General features: G+C 41.1%; 2 protein-coding genes across 3 annotated transcripts; one reads left to right on the plus strand and one right to left on the minus strand.

The window, feature by feature from the left end:
- Positions 1 to 341: 341 nt before the first annotated feature.
- rmi1 (RMI1, RecQ mediated genome instability 1, homolog (S. cerevisiae)) lies at positions 342 to 10,665 on the minus strand. The gene is made up of 9 exons (XM_061072370.1): positions 9,993 to 10,665; positions 8,882 to 9,491; positions 6,790 to 6,900; positions 5,366 to 5,515; positions 4,139 to 4,209; positions 3,823 to 3,946; positions 3,593 to 3,674; positions 2,785 to 2,968; positions 342 to 2,116 (listed from the first exon to the last, which is right to left on the minus strand). The coding sequence occupies exons 2-9, from the start codon at positions 9,041 to 9,043 to the stop codon at positions 1,126 to 1,128; spliced, it is 1,875 nt and encodes a 624-aa protein (XP_060928353.1). The 5' UTR covers positions 9,044 to 9,491; positions 9,993 to 10,665; the 3' UTR covers positions 342 to 1,125.
- Positions 10,388 to 23,461, plus strand: hnrnpk (heterogeneous nuclear ribonucleoprotein K). 2 transcript variants are annotated; one of them, XM_061072371.1, is made up of 16 exons: positions 10,388 to 10,440; positions 11,558 to 11,718; positions 12,083 to 12,180; positions 12,472 to 12,528; positions 13,425 to 13,468; positions 14,953 to 15,025; positions 15,236 to 15,349; positions 15,733 to 15,861; positions 16,151 to 16,485; positions 17,020 to 17,067; positions 18,456 to 18,495; positions 19,293 to 19,308; positions 19,635 to 19,667; positions 19,838 to 19,905; positions 21,379 to 21,548; positions 22,661 to 23,461. In XM_061072371.1, exons 2-16 carry the CDS (start codon positions 11,661 to 11,663, stop codon positions 22,689 to 22,691), a joined length of 1,314 nt encoding a protein of 437 aa, XP_060928354.1. In that variant the 5' UTR covers positions 10,388 to 10,440; positions 11,558 to 11,660; the 3' UTR covers positions 22,692 to 23,461. The 2 variants fall into 2 exon arrangements, with proteins under 2 accessions (XP_060928354.1, XP_060928355.1); XM_061072372.1 differs by having other exon boundaries at positions 15,242 to 15,349.
- Positions 23,462 to 24,787: the final 1,326 nt, after the last annotated feature.

The following is a 24,787-nucleotide window of genomic DNA, read 5'->3' on the forward strand; positions in this document are numbered from 1 at the left end:
TATTAATTAACCCAATTAATTCTGACAAGAAACATGTATGCAGTAAAGATTTTTTATCGAGTTTTATCTTAAAGATTGATCACAGAGGCAGAGGAGCTTATATTGCTTTAAATTACTATTATGTGTGCCTAAACGGAGCATTTCCCAAAGGTGCATTTGATAAAACTATTAAAAACCAAATGAAGCACAGTGCACTGGTGCAGTGCTCTGGTTTGTCTAGTTATTCATCTAATTCAATACAATATTCACTTGACGAGGAGAAACGGAGATGTGAAATTAGCAGCGAGCTCCCGCTTCACACGCGTCTCATTAGTCAGTAAAGAGTAGGAAAGAAAATGGTAAAACCTCCAGAACAATTTTATTTCAATATACAGTAAATATAGGCATAAATGTCATATCTGTGGTAAATGTGCTCATCAAAGACACAAACATAAATGAGGCTCAATAATGAGGAGAAATAATCAAAGATCAGGGCCTCCCCTTTACCTTAATTTCCTCTTATTCTCCCCCTGGGAGAGTTTATTAAAGACCCACGCTGCCCTTGGATATTTGATCAGTTTTCCAGCCAGAATGGATGTGCTGAACGAATGCAACGGCTGGAAACTCATTAAAACATTCAGATTCAGAATGATTTTTTTTCATTCCTTATCTCAAATGTCTCACTCTTATCTTTGCATAGTTATAAATGTCACATACATTTTGGGACGTTCAACACTGGAATTAATATCCGAACAACCCATCATTGACACGTATCCTATAGATGAAATGTTCCATCTTTAGTCTGTTTACTTTGCCTAGCAATGACTCGCATGTTGAGCAGGAAATAGCTCTTTGAATAGATGAATGAAATCCTCTAATGACAGAATGTCACATTCACATATAGCAGATGGGAGGCATTGCAACACACCGCTCGGTGATCACCAGACATCCAGTTCACACATTCTGCTCTCTAAATCTGAAGCAGAAGGGCAGATAGATCACCAATCCCAAAAGATACCTCAGTTTCATTTCTGAGGGGACATTTTTCAGGAAGTACCGATGTGCTGAGTACATCCTTCATCTCTAATCAAGAGCATTTAACTTTCTATCTAATTTTCTTTAACTTCCCCTGAACCTCACCTCTGTTTATTTCCTCCCGCCTCTCGCCCTCTCCTCCAGCTCCTGCCGTACCTTCTCACTGACCTGCTCTGCCTTAGTAACTACAGCTTTCCTTCCCTCTGGTTGGACCACTATTGTCATAACACAGCACATGTCCACCAGCCCCTCCTGACATCTTTTCATCCCTGCGTCGAGCTCGGCCCTTCGGGCCGGGTCCCGCTTCATAGATGCCTTCTCCGCAACAGAGAAGCCCAGCAGGCCGGTTATAACCTTATCGGACAGCTCCACGTCCAGGTAATCGGTCCCGTCAGATATCGAGGCGCAGATGCTCCAACCGCCGTTGCTGCTGCTCAATTTGCCCAAGAGGGTCACGATGAAAGCTTTGACGCGGATCTCTGTGGTGTGGGGGTGTGCTGTGGTCTTCAGGTCTTCTAGCAGGCACAAGTACGTGAAAGGTGGCGAGGTGAGAGTGAGAGCAGGGACTGTGTCGTCACTCTGTGGATCTTTTTGAGCCGATTTTCTTTCAGAGTCTCTCTCTCTTCCAAGTCCTTGTTGGTCAGGGAGCGGATTTTGCCCTCCAGTCCTCCCTGGTTGAACTTCATAGATTTCTTCCTCTTCAACAAAGCAGTCCATGTCCTCACCCATAACATCATTCACATCATTCCTTACAAACTCTCCTTTATTGCAGCTTTCATAGTCCATCCGTGCAGTTTTGGGAGGATTGACTGTTGTTCTGCTGTTATTCTGCGGTGTGTTTCTGTGATTGACGTCAGACTGTGCACTAACAATAGTACTTTCCTGAAAAATGGCACTGTCCAACTCATCCAGGGGAAGATCATCAAAGTCTTCGTCTGGAAAGTCTTCTTCTGCGATGCTGCGTGCTCGGACCTCTGGTTGATTCTCATAGTTGGAGGGTAAGAGGTCAGGATCCTCTTGTTCAAGGAGCTGACCTTGGACTGGACCACTTCTGCTACTCTGGGTCAAACCACCTCTGTAAGAAGGGATGGAGGCTTCACTTCTGGAAGACACCAGCAAATGATTCCCAAATGAGTTAGCAGCTTTTAAACAATTGAACATTATTACTGGGCTCACTGTTCCAGGGTTAATGCAGTATAAAGGGATTAAAATGTGACTTTTAAACACATGAAAATCAAAGAACATTTTCACAGAGCTGTTACCAACGTAGATATGTCAGATTACCCTACCCCAACCCTTTCTAAACTGCTGAGTCTTATATTTGATTGTAGCCTGAAGTTGGTTAAATTTAAAATAACTGGTCACTAGGCAGCTTGTTCTGAATTTTATCCGATAATTAGTGAAATGCGTTTATTCTAATCAAAGTTTGCAGTAATAGAAAAATTGTGATTATCAACTTGGACAGAGAGAGAAATGTATTGGAGCCCAGGAGTAAGAGCTCCACTTTAAATGAGACAGATCGATGCTGCTCGGCTGCTTCTCCTCTTTAAGCAGTTTACCATCTCTATAAAATATTCCTGCAGGTTTATTAGTATCATTAAAAATGAACAAACATTAAATAAAATAACTTTTTACACAGGCTCTAAATGAAAGTGCTTAATGCTTCCTGAAGTATCTGAACTGGATATTTTTTCCGAAAACAAACATTATGCTAAAAGTCTAAATGTCAAGATATTTTTTCCCCGACGACATCATATTTTCACAGCCCACCTGTATGAGGCTGCGGAGTCAAAGCTCCCGACAAAGGAGCTTCTGGAGAACTGAGTGGAGGGCTCACTGCGTGTCCCGTAACCACTATCAGACCCGACCTCAATCCTCGGCCCCTCCTCCTGGTCCTCAACACTGGCCAACAACGCTGCGTCGTCAAGCTCCAGGTCTTCCATTCCGTTGTCAACTAAAAAGAAAACCAGAGGAGACTCTGCATCATGACGGTCTTCAAATATAAATATGGGTTGTTTCAGTTTTGTCTGCGGTGGTGTTATCACGGTGCCCTCCACTTATTCAACATTTAATTCAAGGACTCTCGTGGGTAAAGGCATAGTTTCAGATGCTAAATCAACTGTTTCTGTTATAACACAAATATTTTTGAATAATGGGAACTAGCAAGCTTTGTAGAAGCCGACAGTAAGGAGTGGTGTGAACAATTATGTTGTGTTACAGTGACAACAGACTACAAGCTCTATTACCTTCTCTGACAGTAGAGCAACACAATAAATTGTTTAAGCGACACTTTGTTTTGGAGTTGAGTAACTGCAAGACAGCAGGAGACACATGTAGGCAGAAGCATCTATTTATAATTTTTAAGTAAGACAAATATCAAAAGATTTTTAATGTTTCTGTTTCTGCAAGAAATATAGAAATCCAGGCACTTAAAATTCTTACAGACTTTCCGGACTGTGATTTATTTTCTTTCAAAAACTCTCAAGGAGTTCAAGGACCTGTGGGAGCCCTGTGTCACATATTCCAAACCCTCAGTGACCTGTGTGCCACATCATCTTCCATGAATTCATGAATTTACCTTGTTGTGGTGCTGGTGGAGCCTCTTCTTGCTGCTGCTGCTGCTCTTCAGGAAGACCCAGTGTCCGACACAGCACCCGGCCCTGTCACAGTTGTACAGAAATATGCCACTCAAACCGTTGTACACTCATAATGTGATAAGTTGCAGTTAATATTCAGAAAGAAAAACAAGGGGAAAAAAACACACAAACACAGAGAGTTAACAATTGTTTTATGACACAATAGGTTTACCTGCTTATTCCTGTCCACTAAGTCCTCCACCTCACCACCCAGGACTTTGACGTTGGACGGCCCCAGCAGCAGCATCCCCAGTCTGCACACCATCCGGCCCTGCAACTGCAGCTTTGCACCAGGCCTGGAAAATACAGTATGTAGCCATAGTGAGAAAATCCTTGTGCTGGCTTTGAAATTGCAGTTGCATGTTTATTAACAAAATTTTGATTTCTTGACATCTTCACCCAAACATTTTAGGAAGGTGTTTTTTTTGTTTTTTTTATGTATTAGCAGCAAAGAGACACTACAAGTGTTTTATAGATTTATTCTTAACCTGAGAGCGGCGCTGAATGCAGGGATTGGCTGATACTCCATAGCCTCTAAGCTCTGGACTCCATCTGTCACCTGTGAATACAGACACAGTGCATGTGACCAGGACAGAAACTGAAAATACTCAAATCATTTCATTTGCAATATGTTTCAATGTTTGGTATTATTTCGAAATTCTGAAAGTTTAAAAAGCAGTTCTTTGCAATTTACCTGCAGCTTCAGTAACAGTGTATATGTAAGTCATGGTGTGGGTTGTTTGGCTGCAGTATGACCTCGACTGGGTGTTTTATTTTGCCTGGCTTGGAGTTTTCAAACATCAAAGATGGTCAAAACGTACCTAAACACATTACTTTATAACCGGTCTCTTTATTACCTTCGGCAGTGACTTCCTCTGCCGTGCATCTCATGACTCGTAGGACTGTGACTCAAAATGGTCGGACAAAACAGTAAAATTGGAAAAAATAACCAACGCAACGTTTCTAAGCAACACCAGCACTATTCTTGAGAAACTGTACAGCAGACAAGTGTGTTACTTAAGATCAAAATTCGATCTGTCCCTCATATTCCAGCAATTTACCCTTTAATATATTCTCACTGCTTGGACCTGTCCGATGTGATTCAGTGAGGAAGAGAATCAGATGACTTCATTATTCTAACAAACCAAACATAAAGACAAAGCCTGGTTGTAGATGAGTAGAATAAAAGTTTGATATTGTATTTATGATATCAAATACACTGTTGTCAAGACTAGTTAATTCATCATGTCACAAACTTTTGGCACAAACTGTGATCACAAACTTTTCTATAAAAAATTATAATAATACAGCTCAGACTTTCGGAAGAAGAGCTTTCCACAACAAAGGAAACCTGGTAATCACTATTACTCTAGCAACAAACTGTGAAATGCTGAAAATCGTTTTGCTGTTGTTAGTCGTGGAAGAAGATAACATCTCTGCAAGTGCAAAGAGCCTCGAACAACATTTTATTGACCAGTTCAAAATATGCACACAGACATGCTAATTATAGATAACTACCCATAATCATTTTTTCTAATGAACTTGGGGTTTTAAGGCTGAGAAGTTCATGTTTTCCTTTCATCACAAAGTTCAGATTCTCTTCGTTGAGAGGTTGAGAAATTATACCGCATCCCTGATTTTTTTAAGCTCAAGTGTTAAGTTCAAATTCAATATTTTTTTCTGAACATCTTTTCTCTTTCATAAGTGTGTCTGACCTGCAGTAGTAGCATCCGGGTCGGTCTGGCTTCCCAGGGCCTCTGTGTGGTCTGTGTGACGGCAGACACCTCATCATTGACACAGTCCGTGCCCCGCAACTTCTGCAGCTGAACGTACGCAGGCTGACTGACGTCCAGCAATGAATCCACCTAAAACAGAAAGGGATCTGTGACAGCCATAATTACCCTGGAACATTGACCTCCTAAATATCTAGTAATTACTTGAAAGTATTACTCTTATTACAGAATAACCAGGGTTTCTGCAGGTTTCAACAATTTAAATGTAAGACTTGTTTGAATTAAACTTAAGACCTGGATCACGTACGATAGACATGAAGGACTATCAGAGTCCCAGAATTACCAAAAGAATTTGTATTAATTTATCATTGACATAAATAAGCCCTAACTAAACGGACCAAAGACATAATACTTAAAATGTAAAACTATTTAAGAATTTTTAAGGCCTATTTAATTTGAGCCTTTCCCAATTTTTTTAGACCCCCACAGAAACCCTCCCATTGTTGTATGTTCAGAACATTTAATTACAGTACTCTGTCTCAAGGTTTCCAGCTGAGTTTTTCCATTTCCCATCTAAAGGAGAACTGGAATCCAGAAGTGCTTTGTTATAACATGGCTTCTGACTGTCCTCTAATAATCGCTTTTCCATCAACCGCTCAGCAGCCTGGATTTTGCTACAACAGCCTGCAATGTGATTTTGTCTATAATTGGCTTATTGGAATATATAATCTGTATCACACAAAAGAACACACCAATCATGGAAAAGGGAAGAGAAAATATCTGGAGCAAATTGCCTCGAACCAAATATTTTGAAGATACAACACAACATATATTACTGACACACAAAGTGCAAGGAGAGCATTACAAACGGATGTCTCCATGTTGGTCCATTGTGCACTTTACGGCTACACAATTTTGCTCATGTGTGTTGTTGTTGCTTGTGAGCTGTTTTGTTCTTCTCCTGGCCTTTTTTCTACTGTAGATCCATATATTGTTCTCCACAACTGTTCTGTGTCTGGTCAAAATGATCTTTCAAAGCCAATTTTGACTAATTTATCATTTGGGAGTTAAGTCAGATTCATTTATATTGCACTGTAAAAAGAACAGTTGTTGAGCCAAAGTGCATTACGATCATGGCAGAAGAAGACGAGCCAACGGATAAGATGCACAGTGTAAGAAAATACTTTGTGGAAGAGAAAAACACAGTAGAAGACATTGATGAAGTTAAATAATGATTGGCAGTACAAGGCATCAAAAAGCTAATTTAAATCTAAAATTATTAATAGATCTGATGTAGAAAGGGACTGTTCCAGAGCTTGAGGGAAGCAGTTCTACTGGTCAACAGCCAGAGATAAAAACCTGAGATGAAACAAACAACATGTGATATACGATCAACGAGCCTGTACCTGGACACAGAAGGTGCCACTGAGTTCGGTCTTCTGGGCCCCGGCGAGTCCTTCAGGGAGAGCAGGGTAGTCCAGGTCCCTCAGGTCCGTCATCAGCCACTGATCCAGCGCCTACAATTACACATCAGGCGACATGCAAGGTCTTAGCAAGATGGCAATTCTGTCATTCACATCAAGTTTAATTTCGAATGTGAGACCTGTTTCATGACACTTAGAGTTAGTTACTTTCACTCGGATGACAGCCAAGTGAAGGAGAGGTATCACAGGTCATTCCTTCCTGCTGCCGTTAGACTGAACAATCAGCAAAGCTTCCAGCAGAGCACATGCACCGAGAATATCTCAACCAGGTTTTGAACCAATTTAACTTTGCAATAATCAAAATTGTATTCATGCCATTTTAATGTCATATATTTGCTTTAATATTCATATTTTGTTTAAATTGTACATATTTCTATCCTTTATAGTACCTTGAGTCTGTATTCAATATTCAATTCTTGAATGACATTGATCAAAGTCTAATTCAGGGAAAATAAGTTTCCTCAATAGATCAACTCGCCACAGTACGCTACACTGTGGGTCAGGTGTAAATTTGCTATCAGAAATGTTTCCATTCTTTGATGAAATAAATCACCAAAGAGAATTGTTACAGGGATTTTGAGGCGTAGAAACTCAGTTGTGTGATAGGTCCCTACAGATTGTGGTCTTTTAATTGTGATATGAACATTTACATCATCCAAAGTGTGAGGTCACTTGAATGAACTGATGTCACTGTTATTTTCCTGGAACCATCCGGAGATAACACAGGCCTTGAGAAATGAGAGCAATACCCTTCGCTCCTCTAGTTTCTACTTGGAAAAAATGTGAAGACTTTGACCATGGAGGGACACAGCTGTTCATCAACAATATTTAGGTACACTGTGGCGTACAAATGATGCGTCAATGCAAGAAAACGCAACCCACATGACGCCACCACCAGCTGGTACAGCTGACACAAGGCAAGATGGATTCATGCTGTTTACACGGGAAAAAAATGTGCCCTGCTATCAGCGTGTTGCAACAGAAACCAGAATCTGTCGGACCAGGAGGTGATCTTTCACTCCTTTAATTGCCCACTTTAGCCCACTGTGGCATTTTCTTCTTATTCTCCGCTGATAGAAGTAGAGATGTGTGTGGTCTTGGGCTTTTGTTGCTCATCTGCTCCAAGGTTTCCCTGAGTTATTCTTTCTGTGAGCTGCAAACTTGTACTGTAGGGCTCAACAGTATTTAAAGACTGGGCGCCACAGTTTGAATCACGTCTTTCAAGGTCGCTTGGCGTGTTCGGAGCATTAATAAAACTACTATTTAAATCAGTCTGAGCAGTAATAAGCATGAGCATTGCTTTCCATACAAGAAAGAAAGACACACAAATTATCTATTGTTTCTGTCTATGTTACTCATCAAGGCACTTCAGGGTGTACCTCTCACAAAATGCAGCCGTGCAGCTGATGCTTGGAGCAGTTATTTTATTTTCATTTAATCTGTGGATTATTTTTATCATTATTTGCTTAGTTTTGAAAATATCAAACATTTAAAAAATGACTTGTCCTGGAAGCCCAAGGTGACATTTGCAAAGATATTGGTGTTTGAATGATTTAAAAGAAAAGTACCAAATTGGCAAATTTCAGGTCAGGCTACTTCAGGTGAAAAGGTAAAAGACAAGAGACTGGATAAGCAACGGAAACACTCATCAGCTGCCTGTGAACCAATATCAGTCACAGCATCGATTGATGAGGGGTCAAAGGTCATCAACCAGTGGTCAGTCGATGGCTCATCACATGCCTCAAATGCATGAAACCATTTTTTTAACTGCGAAGGAGGTAATCAGTATCCCTCCGTATAGAGGCACTTGTGACCCACGGTTCAGACTTAAGTCACATCATAATAACCAAGTTATCTCCATGACAACTGAGCAAATGCAACCTCCTGAGGACTACTATGAGAAGGAAAGCTACAGACAGCTGCTGACTGAACTTTTGAGTTAACATGTATTGTCAGGAGTGGGATACTTTTACACTTACGACTGCACAGTCAAATAATCATAAGTCCTGGGTACCTGTTGGTTAATTTGCTGCTGTGACAGACGGCCAGCGCCTCCGGCCTCTTCCTGTAGCCACTCCACGCAGGCCTCCAGCCAAGCAAAGGGCACCTGGACCTGCCGGGAGGCCTTCAGCCAGGCTTGGGTCGTACGTACCACGGTCTGGATATCAGGGGCCATCTTCTTTCTCTGTGTGGATTCGACTTAGGGCACTTTCTGTTACTTTGTGGGAACTGTACTTGTCAGTAGTTGTTTTGAAGATGTAGCCAAAAAGTTGATCACTGACTTTGGTTAATTTTAATAAATTGCATTTATGTCTTCACTTGGAATAACAATATAACTGATAACAGTTTTTGTCCGTGTTCCCATTTGTAACTTTAATGTAAACAAGGAACACTGTTCAGTATATTAAAGTGGTCAAACGATAATTTTATTCAATGCACAGCAACCTTCTAATCTCTGGAGGATTTAGGTGGGGTTTCTATGTTAAGGGTTCATCTTCTCTCTCAATCTCTGAAACCACTTGACAGCTTGATAGAGTCCACAGGAAAATTACATTCTGTTATTTTGTTGTCGTCATATCAGCATGGCTAAGCCCTGTGTCACCGCAGAGGGTCACGTCTGGATACTGTGGAGGAGAGAAGGAGAGACTGAGTGATGACTGCAGGCAGGGATAGCGAAAACATCTTAACAAAATGTAGAAAAATATAGAAATATTAGGGAGGAATACTTCCAAAATTTTAAAAGTTTGACACTAAGAGGGAACTCATCTCTCTCTGGAAGAGAAAAAAACCCTCACCCCTAATGTATTGAAGATAAATACAGTTTTGTATTTTTTTTTAATCAAAAAGAAAGGACTTGTGCCTGATGTTCCTGTCAAAAGAAAGACAAGAGTGGGACCTATAAATCTGTAAAAAAGTATTATAGCATCACCAACTTAGTGGCACAGTATCCATTTGTTTATTTTCTGTGTTGATCTTATCCACTGCTCTTGTTCTTACAGAGATATTGTGAATGGCATTCTTTGATTACCTTGCAGAACATGTAAATGTGATACCAGTAAAGTGTACTGGTTCGGATTGATAGCATGCAGCAGGATAATGAACACTGAAGTGGCTGTGAAGGTTACCTGAGGACCATGGAGGCATTCCAGTGTTGTGGGAAGCAGCCCAGGCGCCAAAGTTGACGGACCTAACCTAGCTTTATGCTCATGCAACAGCAGCTTAGCATTACGTGCGTTTGCGACCACCTACGCTTTAGTAACCTATCACAGCTCCTAGAAATCAAACTTGGAAACGTCTACAAGTTCTCAGAAACCCACAGGAACACTGGTATTGTAAACAACACCCTGTAAACAAGAAGAACTTGAATATCCACAGTTATTTACGGGAACTAACTAAAACCGGAAAAGAGGATTGAAAACGCCTCCGCCTATGTGATTGACGTCTGTGCTAGCCAATCGCGACTCTCCGTGCTTGATTTGCTGTCCCCTCGACCAATCAGCGCGCTTAAGATCGAGCAGTCCACTTCCCGGTTCGCTAGAGAAGGAAGGGAACGAGCGAGGTCTTGCGCCGCAGGTTTGTGTTCTTGTCGATGTTTCACCCTTTTTGTCTGCGCCACAGAGTTTAATCCAGCAGCAGTGAACTGATACTGTGAAATAATCAAGTCTGTAGGAGTCACTTTGCTTATTTAGTCTGTGTCCGCTGTGACGGTGGCTAATTAGCTGGCCTGGCTAGCCCCGCTAGTGCTCAACTGGAATTATAGCAACATGGCGAAATTAGCCATCTGCTAGCTTAACTGGCTAGAGCTGGTTATCTTAGAAATCGATCGGTAAGGTTTTTTATCAACCCGCTTGCCTTAGATCAGTGACGCGCCACAGTACCTTGTGATGTACGTATAACATAACCCGCCTCACTAAATATAGGATCTGCAATTAAAGGAATCGTGACAAATCCACGCGATGACGCTCGGAGCTAACGCATTTCCCTCCAGGCTAGTTAGCTGGCCGGGTAGCTAGCACTAGCCACAGTGAAAGACTTCCGCGGAGCTAGTCACAAGTGGAGCTAGCTAACGTTCGTAACGGGCATAAGTACAACTGGTATATCAGCTGCTTGACGGTAAAGTGATTCTAATCAACAAGTTCAACCCCCCCAGCCGTGTGGTATTAGCTTGTTATCTAATGTCTGTGTGTTTCGTTCAGGACTCGTCGCGTGACGACAGGGGGGCTGCAGTTGCTCTTATAATAAACATAATATACCGATCGACCCCGTCAATGTCACTTTATCATTAATCTAACCATGATATCACGACAATTGTTTCTTTGGGTAAACAGCTACACCGACAAGTTACGTTTTCAATCACCCACATACTAAACGTGGAAATCGATCACGTGTTCTTCCAAAACATAAACGATCAGAATCGCTGCGTGTCGAACTTCGCCATCCAGCTACCGGATGAGATCTCCGTGTTTGAGCTGCCTCTCCCTCCCTGGCAGGTCGCAGCAGCTGTTTGGTCCTCCCTTGTTTAGTTCCGCCTATCAACACGCCCTCGTCCCCGCAATAAATATCGACGAGTGCAGTTGTTCAGCCAGTTTTCCTTCTCCATTCCAACTCGAGTTCTTGACTAACCGGATCTCCAGCACACACAGACTTTATTGTCTAATTTCTGCCTCTCCTCTTCTTACGATGTTGACAGACTACCAGAGCTCACAGGGGCCATATTTCTGCATCTCTCTTCCTGCTGCCGCCTGTTCCCCAGACCGAGGTGCCCACCCCATCTCTCCCACCGCGAGAAGACCATGGACTCAGAAAATGACCAGCTCGACGATTCGTCATTTGGCAACACGGAGACCAACGGTATAAATCATCTTTGTGTTTTTCGCGTCTGTAGACAAACCTTTTACACCTCTGTGTCTTGTAATGACCACATTTTTCTGTAGTAATTAATCTTTTTTTAGCTCCGATTTCTGAAACTAGAGCAAGTTAACTATGACTTGCAGTTAAAATATTTTGGAAACATAGGGAAAGAAGCAGTGTATATACTCACTGTCCTCCCTAGTTTTGCATGCTGTGATCTGTGTAGATTTCACTTTCAACATGACAGCAGTCTAAAAATATGTAAAACTGAGAGACTATGGTTTACTGCTCTCTGATCAAATGTATATTGTGGAAGGCTGTGTATGCAGGGTTGACAGTGTGTGTCTTTATCTCCTTCTACCAGGTAAGCGCCCTGCTGAGGATGCAGATGATGAGAAATCATTCAAGCGCTCTAGGAACTCGGAGGAGATGGTTGAGCTGCGCATCCTCCTGCAGAGCAAAGTAAATCAGCTCCCTTTCATTTAACGATTCATGTTTGACTCCCTGTCCATTTCTTTGTATTTTTGTCTCCGTGGTCTACACATTGCTTAAGACTGTTTTTCTTTGTGCCCCCTCATGTTTATTTATTTTTCAAAGGTTTTCTAATTGTTGCCCTGATCACATCTCTTTTTGAAACAAAAAAAATCTTCCCTTAGTCTGGCTTCATATATATATTCATTGTGTTTTCCCTGACATTAGTCATAAAAGACCTGGTCTGTGGATTGTTTTTGTAAGTATGCTCTGTATTCTCAGAATGCTGGAGCTGTAATCGGAAAGGGTGGCAAAAACATCAAAGCCCTGCGTACAGACGTGAGTACACATATTTGAATAAAACCTATTATTTTGTGTTTACTTGTGTTTTTACCCTGCAATGGTGTTCAACCTCTCAACCCTGCCCAGCCTTCATAATAGGACAAGAGTTTATTTTTTAACAAACATTTACCCTGAGATGAAAACAGGGGATGTAGTTAGCAGATGCCTGTGATGATATTAGCCTTCTGACAAACCCTTTCAGTTGGTTTTATGATTTTCTTATCACATGAACATCATGCGATTGCCTCAGCTAAACTGGACCTAGGCACTTAAGTTCAATTCAATGTCCATTTGTTCCTCTATAATGATTATTTATTATAGCAGTCCTGTTGTGGCAACACTGATGCTCTTGTTAAATGAAATCTATGGGCACAGTGGAGTGTTTGAGGTCAACTGCAGGGCCAGCTAAAATTTCTCTTTTAGAAGTGTTAAGGAAAGATACCCAGTTCTTAATTCATTTAGTACCATTGCCTCTTTTTGTAGCCCTCCACATTTTGTTCTACCCCTCCCTCTCACTGTCTCTGGTCTATTCCCCAACTTTGAAGTCTTTATGCTTTTAATATGCCATTGCCAATTTTCAAATGTCACATTTTGTCCTTTTCTCTCTTTGACAAACAAATCTCTGAGAGAAACAAATTAAAATTCACATTTGAACAGTGTAGAGCCTGTATATTAAAATGTATTCCTCTTCCCTCTCCCTTGTTTATTATTTTACTGTTGACTTTTTGCCCACTTCCTCCTCTGTTGCCCATGTTCTGGATGGCCCCTCCTGCGCCCGCCCGCCCACCTGACACCCTGGTTGGCCCATAATCGTGCCCTGTCCCTAAATGGGCGCCTTACTTGATTGACATCTGTGCTCGAATGGCCCTGGCCCCTGCCCATTCCACGCCCAGTACAATGCCAGTGTGTCAGTCCCAGACAGCAGTGGGCCTGAGCGGTATGTCCCTAAGCTCCTCCCTCTCACTGCCTGACTACAGGTCAAACAAACAAGAAGAAATGAATAATAGTCATCCTGCCTCTGTCAAGTCACTGTATTTTAACCTACCTGTCCTCACAGTGTATTAGCCTAAGTCAAAATGCCTAAATACGTTCATGTCCAAATCTGCCTGTTAAAGTAATGTCAACATCCATTTATATGCAGTTTTTAAAATAACGTCCATATTGAAACGTAGGGTGGTTTTTTTCAAGATTTATTCCAAAATCTGCCGCTGTCTTTGTAAATCTTTGAAATAATCTGTGCAATGTCTTTATTTTAATTTAATTTTCATTGATGATTATCTATCCTCTTTATCTTTCGCGTTTTCACCTCCCTCCCCCCTCAGAGTGGATAAACTGGTGTTTGTGTTCTCGTCCATTTCATAAGCTCACCTGCTTCTCAAACCATCCCATCCTTTCCTTGTGTTGTCCTAATTGATAGACTCAAACTCTCGTTCCATTCTGAAATGCAAAAAGGCAAGCAAGGATTCAAGTGTTGTGTTTGTTTCCTTTCCTGTCTCCTTCTTCATCTGAACTCGTTTATCGACTGCTGGAGCTATTGAAAGTACAGATTACCTCCCTCCGTCCCACTCACTCATGAATTTTTTGGTTTTTATGTTTGTCGCTTTTCCGATCCCTTTTTAAAAACATCAACTCCACCGGTGGCCAACTTCATTTTCCATGGTGTAATCTGCCACTCTTCCTCAGCTGTCTACCATTCTGCTTCCTTGAACAAACTGTGCTTAAGTTCTCTTGATTAGTAATTCATTATATTTTATTAGCTCACTAGGTTGATGCATACCACAAAATACTTACAATTTCTTGGCTAAATTAAGCATCAAAGTAGTCCCAAAAATGTTTGAAGGCCTTTAGCAAATGATATGAACTAGAAAAGTTAAATTCCCTCTCAATCTTCCCTGATAAGATAAAATTGTGTTGAGCGCATTGTTGACCTTATTTTGGTAGTTCTTTGTGGTGTGCATCTGCCAACCTGCTTTAGGACTGTAGAGTTCTCTTTGGCACCATTGGTGCTTATTGCTGCCAGAACTCCCTCAGACTTCACCTCCCTCCGTCTTGCCCCTTCAGTGGTCACCAAATGCAGTCACTTTTCTTTGGGTCCCTTTTTTAATTTTGTCTTCTTTCTTCCTTTCTCTGGACAAAATACTTTCCTTTCTTGTGTTTAAGTACCAGCCTCTTTCCAATAACAGTGTTGAATTACCTAGCATGTTAATATCAAAAATGGACATCAGCAGTTTATTTAGCTGTGTTAGTCTTGGGAGAGATTTGGTTAAATGGGGTTTGACAGCTTTTCAATGGCAAAAGAGGGGGACATCATGAATTCTCTGATCTAAAATTTGTTTCCTCCCCTCCCCTGGATGCCCTGTTGGCACCCTGAACTCCTCCCTCTGTGTGGCTGTGCTTGTCACTGATGGCTGAAATATGAAGCATCCTGAGCATCAGTGCCGACATCGAGACAGTTGGAGAAATCATGCTCAAAATTATCCCAACGCTGGAGGAGGTGCGCACCGAACTTATTGTTTTTCTCTTCATGTCAATGTTTTCGGTTATCACCAAATTGTCTGTAAATGTCAGTTTCAGCACACAAAATATGTATTTTTGTTTTTCTTTAATTACTTGTCTCCACCCGGTTTTGAAGCAAAACATGGCATTATTTCTGAGGGCTCCATAGATTGAATCATATTATTAACTAGCCAAATGTCCCTGTCAGTACCAGCAGTACAATGGAATGGACTTTGACTGTGAGCTACGTCTGCTGATTCACCAAAGCCTTGCTGGCTCGATAATTGGGGTGAAGGGAGCCAAGATCAAGGAGCTGCGGGAGGTATGTGAATTCGAGAGAATATATCGTTTTCTTTTACATTGACATTAGTTGAAAAGAAGTTTATGGATTGAAATGCAAGTAATGTACAACATACATTCTCTGACAACCATGTGTGCTGCCAAATTAATGACCGTTGTCATGTAACTCCTTTTATATTTAGTGTGTTAATCAATTTTTTCCTGGATCAATCCTCTGTCTTTTAAGCTTTGATATTGACCAAAGATGTGGACATACCATTAAAATGATGTGTGAAATGTACTGAGTTAATTATCTATAAAAAAAGTCTAAGTAGAATCAGCTACTGTTTTATTTATACATATATAAATCAAAGCGTTGTCTCTTTCTGGGCCTGATTACGTTAACCTGTGCCTGTGTGTTTCCAGAACACCAAAACCAGCATCAAGCTGTTCCAGGAGTGTTGTCCTCAGTCGACAGACCGGGTGGTGCTGGTTGGTGGTAAAACAGAGAGAGTGGTGGAGTGTATCAAGACGATGCTGGAGCTCATCGCTGATGTAAGAATCTTTCAAAGCGCTCAAGAGGCTTTTGATCTTCAGACATTGAAGACAGAAGGGAGAATGAATGTATTGAGTCAGTTAATGTAATTCATTTTTAATCTAGTTTAGTGCAAGACACTGAAAATAGCAAAACAATGATGCATCCGAATATTATGCCTCTTAGACGAGTTTGTTTTTCTCCATGTTGTTGCTAGTAGATTTACATTAATTCTCTGCACACTGTTCTTACAGTGTGAGCCATGCATTACAAATTGTCAATATATTCCCCTCTGTCCTCCTTCCCTAGGCTCCCATAAAGGGCCGTGCACAGCCATATGACCCCAACTTTTACGACGAAACCTATGAATATGGTGGATTCACCATGATGTTTGAAGAGAGGGGCGGCGGTCGTAGGCTTATGGGAGGGTTTCCCATGCGTGGGGGCAGGTCTAGTGCAGGAGACCGTGGATTCGACCGAATGCCCTCCAGCCGAGGGGCACGCGGCCCCCCGCCTCCTTCCCGCCGGGAATACGATGAGATGAGCCCCCGTCGAGGTCCTCCTCCACCACCTCACCCCAGTAGAGTCAGCAGGGGGAGCAGCCGTGCACGCAGCATGCCCATGGGACACCCACACAGAGGAGGGTAAGAGATGGAAATAAACAAAATGCAGCGTGTTGCCCTCTTTTTCTATCGCTCTCCTGCTTTTCTAGTTCTTTCATACCCAAACAAGTCATATCATAAGGTGTAGCCACTCAATATAGTTTTTGTATTGATGTTAGAACCTTTATAAAAAATGACACCCGTCATACTGTTAATGAGTAATATAGGTAAGTTGCTTTACTGACCTAAACAGTTCAGATGACTGCATGATCCTTATCCGTTTACTCCTGCCAACTTTTAAGTGTATGATATTTCAGTCATTAGCACTGTTCAGAGTTTCTCTTTTGGAGATCAAGTTCAGCTGCTAATTTTCGATTAGCGGGAATTCTGTTCAAAGATTTGATAGCCATTTTTTCATGTGTAATTCATAGGACTCAGCCCAGTGTTCTGCTTGCGATTCAGGGTCACACCTCTACAAATTTTTGTATTCATCTTCATCATTCCACTTATTGTATGTGCTCATCACTGTATGTCTTGGTGTGTTTGTGTGTCTTTTTTTCGCCATCTTGCCCACAGAGATGATCGTTACTATGACTCGTACCGTGGCTCAGATGACAGGTCAACGTAAGTTTCTGTCCCCAATCCTCTGCCTAAACTTCCTATCTAATCTTTTAACAGGGATACTTTGACATTCAAATATTCTGTAATTTTTTTAAGTACCTGAACTTGTCACAATATAGTCTGATTTAGTGAAAAAAAGATTTCTTCATTATTACCATCGATTGGGGCTTCCTGTAGAGAAACATTTTTACCCTTTGGTCTTTGTGAGTAGTAAATCATTTACTAGTGCTGACAGGTGCTCAGCATATCCTCCATAAACAAATGTGACAAGAATGTAACCATGATGGATAAACATTCATTTGTATTTGTTGAGGTATCCCTACACATCCTCTGTTTCCTTTCCTTGCATCTTAATTGTTTCAGTTTTCGAATGTGCCTGATTATCCACTTCTCATAGCTCATGAGAAAATGACACTTTCTCAACCTTTGCCATCATGTCATATCCTTAACCCTCGATACTAATTGTTGCCTTGCAAACAACCATTTCTCTCTAGCCTGTTTGCCTGTAAATGCCCTAGCCTGCATATGTCCCTTACCCTGCTCCCCAACCTACCTGTTAGCACTCCACTTAAAGGGCACTGCAGTAATGCTGTATGACCCCCTCTGTCTTCCGTTTGTAACCTACCTAAATCTCTGATACACTCCCAGTATTTTCCAGGTTGAGAGAATTAATTTGTGGTGGTGTGTATGAGGGTCATGTGCTGATAGTTTAAATTTAATGCAAAACAGCATGCTTTCAGAAGCAGTGAATTAGATAATTTATTAACCTAACAAATGTGTTTCTGTTCGGATTATACTACAAAATGAATGTCTGCATCTCAAAATCTGAACGCTGTCATGTCCCAGCTGTCAGCTGTGTGCATAATGGAAATCAAACTGATATACATATGGCTGATATTGTCTGATGAAAACCTCTAAGCCAATCAAAATATATTTTATTCTTGAATAGTATATGTAATGAACCATGGTTAACATTGAGTGATATGACATTATCAAACATGCATGTATGTTCGATATATTAAGAGAACCAAGTAAAACTCAATCCGTTTCTCGAGCTGATTTCTCTATTCGAGTTTTGAGGAGAAAAAAAGCAGCAGCTCTTGGCTCTGATCATCACCACCACCTGTCACTCCTCTCACCATAACACTGTCAGAGCTGTTCCTGTTACTGTGTGGGAAGATGGCTGAGAGGAAATGTGTTTATACTGTAATCTTGCTCAGCATGTGTGTGCAGTTTGACCTAGACCAGAAATTTTCTTTGGAGTATTGTCAAGCTTTTTTTTTTTCTAAGAATTTTCTATATCTCTCCACCCCATCTCCCTCTCGTTTTCTCTTTTATCCTCTTTCCACCCCAACCATCTCCCTGCCTGTGTGGCACTCTTTCGTCACCAGTGACAGAAGAAGCAGACCAGATCGCTATAGCGATAGCATGGTTAGTGACCCTTTCCTAAATGCATCAAGCTCTGGTACTAGCATCTCATTGGTTGCCAGCGTCCGCAGTCTAGCGTTGGGGTTGGTCATTGCACTAGACAATATGCAGTGATTGTCTATTGTGTTGTCATGAAATAGTGTATTATTGACAGCACAAACATAGCTGGTGATTCATGTGCACATCATGTGCACACACTCATCTGAGACCTGGCCATGCAGCCATGTTAGTTTTGGCGTGGTGTGAGCTGTCCCACCAAATAACCATAATCTCCACAGCTGAAGAAACCCCATAATAATCAGCTGTAATTGCCCTCTTACTGTGTACTTTTCACGGCCAGCCTGTATTTCCTGTAAAGAGAGGGAGGATGTTGGGGGGAGTGGGGGTGGCCTTGGTTGGTTGCTAGGCAATAATAACGCTTTGTTGACAGATTGGAAGGTCTCTCTCGCTCCCTCTCTGAGAGCTGGCAGGATACTGCCTGCTGTTGCTCAGCAACAGCTTTTTGAATTGCCTGTTGCCCTGGCGACAGCAGCAGCTGAATAGCAGGTGAAAATGGGGGCTGATGGAGATGCAAGGAGAGACGGGAAGGGGGGATGGAGGGAGGGAAGGATGAGGAGGAGGAGTCTGGTTTATGGATGAAAACTGGGTGGCTTTTAGTTGAGTCTACTCCATGGAAGAGGCTGCTGCATCATCCATACGTGTATTCGTGCAACCCTCCGTCAATGCACCTGGGATCTGTAGCATGATGAAAAGAATGGTCCATACTGTGCATAACCTGTCTGTGTTTCTGTTTTTTACAGAGTGGAGGAGGATACGGTAAGTCCTCAGCCTCTTGGTTTTTATGACATTATATGGATGTGATTTTTGATTTGTTGATGTGATGTTTCGTTAAACTGGCTCATGGGACATTGAGTCTAACATGAAGGTGTTCTGCTACAACATTGTGCTTTTTAATGAAACTAGTGGAATGACATTAACTTAAAATATCTCTGTTAAAAACAAATGTTGAAGCTCATATGAATTAAAAATATGTTCTTTTCAACATATGAAAGTCGCATTGTGTATGTAGCATTGCTTCTTACGTGTTTTTTACATATGTAATTGAAATAACTTGTCACTGTTCTTTCTTTCTGGTACTTTAGACAACAATTCTTCCTGGGATGGCTATCAGTCAGGTGAGTCTCTATACTTAGTTGACAAGTGTGATTAGAAGAATTTGTTCAGCCACGTGTCCTAATGTGTAAAGTCAAGTATTGATTTTCGGTGCTCTACTTCTGGTCCTTCTGTTGCTGGCCCCTTCTTCTCCCTGCTTATGTGTTGGTCTACATGTCTCTTCGCCCATCAGGTGGACGTGGCTCCTATAGTGACATGGGTGGTTCTGTCATCACCACACAAGTGACGATCCCTAAGGATGTGAGTAACGGACAGCAACATAACACACCAATGAAAGAATTTCTACACCCTCATGACATAAATGGGATTCTGTCAGACTTAGTTCAGTTCAACATCGCCATAAGTGATGTCATGTGGACACCTTCACCAGCCTAATGACACTTAGTTATACTTGGTGCCTGTGGCTCAGTATGTAGAGTGGGTCATCCATTTAGCAAAACGGTTGGTGGTTTGATTCCTGCTTTTCAAAGTCCCCAAGACATTAACCTGTAATTGACCAGTGTGCCCCCAGTGTGTGAATGGGTTGTTTGATTTCTACACCCAAACCACTGTTACTAACAACCTTTATAGGTTATTGATCTCAACAATCACATGTCATCGAATCAGGCATCAGCAAATGGCACTGTTTAATTTTCAGTTAAACGGTTATTCTTCTTTTCAAAGTACATGAATGCCGCGTAAGAGAGTTGCTTTTCAGACAAACATGACTTAATATGTAAATAAGATTAAGCTGCTTTGAAAGAGTATTGCCACTTTAGCAGTGCTAAGAGGTCAGATCCTCCTAGTCCTCACAAAACTGTGGAAATGGTCCAAGGCTTTTTATGAGTTACTCTGCTTTCCTATTGGTTAAACACCAACTGGCTTTAGTGTTGTGCGGGTCTAGAGGTTTTATTACCCATACCCACCCGACCTTTTATTTGAGTCAATCTGCACCACCTGGCTCTTAAAAAATGCGTTAATCAAGCACCTGAACCAACCAGACCTACAAAACACAAGCTCTGTCTTACCTCTCACACACACAAACACACACCCACATGCATGCACACATATTATGCATCATTTAGATCTTATCAGTGAACTTGAACATTATAGCACCCTTCAAATGTCTATACTTTCTTAGTACCCTGGTCTAATGGATCATAAATCAGAGTGTAGACAGAAATGTGTTGTAGCTCTTCATATTCTCAGTGATGTAGATTGACAGCTGGGGCATAAGTGGACTTGCCGCTTCTGCTGTATAAAAGACAGGGAGAAAAGACTATGATCACAATGTTCAAGTTATTAATAACTTGCAACATAGAGTTAAAATGTGGTTAAAGCAATAACATTGATTGATAAAGTGCTATGATTGATTGACTTGACAATCTCTCCACAGCTGCTTTACACTGTGACAAGCTTCTCCTTCAGGTCATTAAATCATTGCAGCCATATGAAGTCAGCAGGACACATTTTAATTAACCTGCAGACTCCACTTGAGCTCATGAAGCTTCTTTGTTTGCAGTTGTTCAGCTGTGCTTTTATAATTAAAATGCGTTTTACCACTGATGTCTTATCGTGCGAGGTAGAACAGAATTGACTTAAAAATCATTAGATGGATGTGATCATATAAAAGGCTATTTTCAAAATAGATTTTTTTAAACGGCAGCGCTGTGTGTTCACTTTTTGCTCGTCTGCAAAATCCAACAACAAGCTCCCTATTCTCTCCACCAACAGCTGGCCGGCTCCATCATTGGTAAGGGAGGCCAGCGGATCAAACAGATCCGCCACGAGTCTGGAGCCTCCATCAAGATTGACGAACCTCTGGAAGGTTCAGAGGACCGCATCATCACCATCGTCGGCACCCAGGATCAGATCCAGAATGCCCAGTTCCTTCTACAGAACAGGCAAGTCCTGACCGGGACCAACTGAATTACAATGGCATTGATATTGGATGTAGAAAATCTTGATTCAGCCACCTTGTTGTAGTTTAACCTTTTTATCTCATCAGGTTAGTCTTCTTAGCGTCATAAAAATAAGATTCTTGCCTTATTTTTCTCTTTCACTCGACTGAACCACACATGCATAGATAGTAGATTTAATTAAGATTGTAAATGCATGACTGATCTTCTGATATTGCATCCTGATACTAGTGCATAACCCACCTTTGGTTGGGTTATGCATTTCTGTTGCCTGCTGTCTCTTCTTAACTAACCCCCTTCCTTTCTTCCCCATGCAACCTGAAACTCGTTCAAACCTTCCTCTTACATGAAATGGCTCTGACGGAGGAGGCAAATTTAGTTAGTGCCCACTGCGTAAGATAAAAAAAGGGACATTGTGATTGACATGTTTCATTGAATGTCACCTTTGTCCACTGAATGTGATGGATAGAAAAAAAGAAAAAAAAACTGCAGTGTCTATTTTCCATCTAAGCCATTTCACTGTGAAGCAGGGAGTGGACTGACTCTTCCCCTGGCTGCTGCTGTGTGGAAGACTAGTGATTTTGTTGTTTTTAGTTAGATCAACTGACAACAAATCACAGTCTGCCAAATAGCACAGGCTTCTCCTCTTCTGTCTCCTTGGCAACCAGTAGGCACGTATAATGCACAATACTTCCTCGTTGATGCTATCTGGGCTTAGCCCGAATGCTAATGCATCTGTAGACCTGCCGCCGCTGTCTCATGAGTAGTGTAGTGTTGCCATGGTAACCAGCCCTGCTTCCCTCTTCCTTCCTTCCTCTCCTCCCCCCTCAGTCTGCTGCTCCCGCTTGGACACAAGGGCTAACCACCCCCCCCTTCTCCTCCTCCTCTCCTCCTCCCACGCTGATGTCACATGTTGCTTTTCTTCTTTCTATTTGTCTGTCAGTCGGTCTTCCTGCTCTGCCTCCTCATCCTTTTCCTCTTTAGACTTCCTCCTCCCACAGTTGCTTAGCTATATATTTAAACTGTCATTGACTTGTCAATTGCAGTTTTCTGCTGCGAATTTTCATTTATTTTTCCATTTTATATTTTTATTTCAGTGTGAAGCAGTACTCTGGTCATTTGATGTAAACCCAGGAGACTCAGATTGAAGAAGACTCAGACTCACCCCAACCTTTCTGCCCCCTTCAGACTAGTATTCTGGATCATTTGATTTTTATTTTTGTATTTCTTTCTTTTTTCTGATGTCCAACATTCCTGTGCATAAAATGTAGATGTTCTGCATTTTTAAGAGTGTAGTACAATAGCTTATCGGATTCTCTTGCTTTTGTTTCTAACACTCTCGCATCTGTCAAACTATTCTTCAGTCTCTCAGAAAATAAACAACCTTTTTATTTTGGGATGGTTTTGTCCTCTGTGTGTGTTTGTGTGTGTGCACGTGCTTCTTGGCATGTATGGGTTGGTGTGTTTTCTGTTTGTTTTTTTACATCGGTCCCTTTACACACAGTTGTACCATATTACCACTCTGTGCAACTTGCAGAATGTTAACTACATTTCCTTTCATATTGAGTTTTCTTCTTCTTTTTTTTAAGAGATGTGTAAATTTTACCCTTAAGATTTTTTTTTTTTGGGATGTTTAAGTTGGGACTCCTGTACACACCAGGTCCTGGACAGTGGATCATTTTTAAGGATATTCTTTGTAGTTGTGTAGTGAAATAAAAATGAATTATCCTCCACAAATGGAAACGTGTAGCTAGAGATTATGGATTTGACAAATGATATTGAACTTTAATACTTTGTCCCTGCAGTTTCCTGTGCTCTATACCTGTTTGCGCTCCATGCTGTAGACTTCACTCTCTCAAATTGTAAAATGAATAAAGATGCCACTTTTTACTGAACAAGCCTTGACAGATTTTTTTCCCCTAAATCCTTCTAGGTGAATACATTTTCTTTGCACTGATAGTATTATAGATCCAAGTGATATATTGTTTTTGTGACAGTCCAGCTGCTGTTTTGTACATCATTTTAAATAATTGGCAGATTTCTTGGCATGAAAATATTTTGGCGCCAAATTGAATGCTTACTGATTGATTACACGTATAGATCTAGGAGTTTAAATTTGGATTATTTTTCATATATTTTCTTTTTTCTCAAATCACAAATACGGGAACAATAATGGCATACTATATGGTCAGTACTTGGTAACGAGCCCTTCAGCAATAGTCAGACTATGTTTTTGTAGCCAGTTCAGCTTTTCAATTCTTGTTGGAGTGATGCTAACCCATTTACTGTGTTGCTGGCCAGACATCGTTATTTAATTGAATTATTTCTTTCCTCAAATGCTGACATGTTCCCTGTGCAGCAGTCTGCAACACAAGCCTTGTGCGGAAAAGTTGCGTGTTCTTTGCATACCTCTGTTAATTGTAGCCAAAAATTATATTTCAACTTCCTTTTACCGGAATACATCAGGGTAGTTTGATCCTTTGCAAACCTCTGCTGCTGTTTTGTGGTGAGGACGCAGTTGAGGTCTTTTTCTAAGGACTCTTCTATGAAGGTCATATTTGAAGAGTATGATCTGCTTAATCATCCTGAAGGTCGATTCCTGTTGGCTGCCATTTATTAATAACATTATGAACTGAGATAACAGCTTCCTGGAAATACTTCTAGACTTTTCTGAACATAAGAACTCTGATCATTTATAAAATTTTGAAGAAATGTTTCACTTGTTGCAGATCAATTCATCTTACACTCATACCTATTCAAAGTAACAAAAAGTCCTCTTTGTGCTACATTAAATTAACCATAGTTTTGTCTAAAGTAGTCCACAGATCTCAAGTGCCCAAGGGGATTGCTGTGAATTGCATTTGTCCAAAACCCAAAGATATTAGAATATATAAAAGACACACAAAAAAGCAACAAATCTTAACAGCAGAAGCTGGAATCAGCAATATTAAAACCATAGATTCTTGTTGACTCAACGCTAACTTCAAAATTCAAGTATTAATCATGATACTTTATATTGCGCTTGAGTGCTTTAATGTAGTTTGTGTGTGATTAACCTTTGGAAACATCAAATTATACCACCATAGGAGATGTGTAAGGCTGCAACCGAGAATTATAACTCTTATCAGCGGAGCAGACAACTTCTGATGTTAAAAGATGGTGAAAAATGTCCCTCACTATTCCCAGGGTAAGAGTCCCGATCCCTTGTTGAGTTTAGCATCAAA

This window comes from Limanda limanda, chromosome 5 (assembly GCF_963576545.1).
Source record: "Limanda limanda chromosome 5, fLimLim1.1, whole genome shotgun sequence".
NCBI classification, from domain to species: domain Eukaryota; kingdom Metazoa; phylum Chordata; class Actinopteri; order Pleuronectiformes; family Pleuronectidae; genus Limanda; species Limanda limanda.

Coding starts and splice junctions, on each gene's coding strand:
- rmi1 (XM_061072370.1), bottom strand. CDS start 9,043: ATGGCCCCTGATATCCAGACCGTGGTACGTACGACCCAAGCCTGGCTG. Junction 6,901..8,881: donor AGCAGCAAATTAACCAACAG/GTACCCAGGACT, acceptor GTGTAATTGTAG/GCGCTGGATCAGTGGCTGAT. Junction 3,947..4,138: donor GCATTCAGCGCCGCTCTCAG/GTTAAGAATAAA, acceptor TGTATTTTCCAG/GCCTGGTGCAAAGCTGCAGT.
- hnrnpk (XM_061072371.1), top strand. CDS start 11,661: ATGGACTCAGAAAATGACCAGCTCGACGATTCGTCATTTGGCAACACG. Junction 11,719..12,082: donor TGGCAACACGGAGACCAACG/GTATAAATCATC, acceptor TCCTTCTACCAG/GTAAGCGCCCTGCTGAGGAT. Junction 12,529..13,424: donor TCAAAGCCCTGCGTACAGAC/GTGAGTACACAT, acceptor TTCCACGCCCAG/TACAATGCCAGTGTGTCAGT.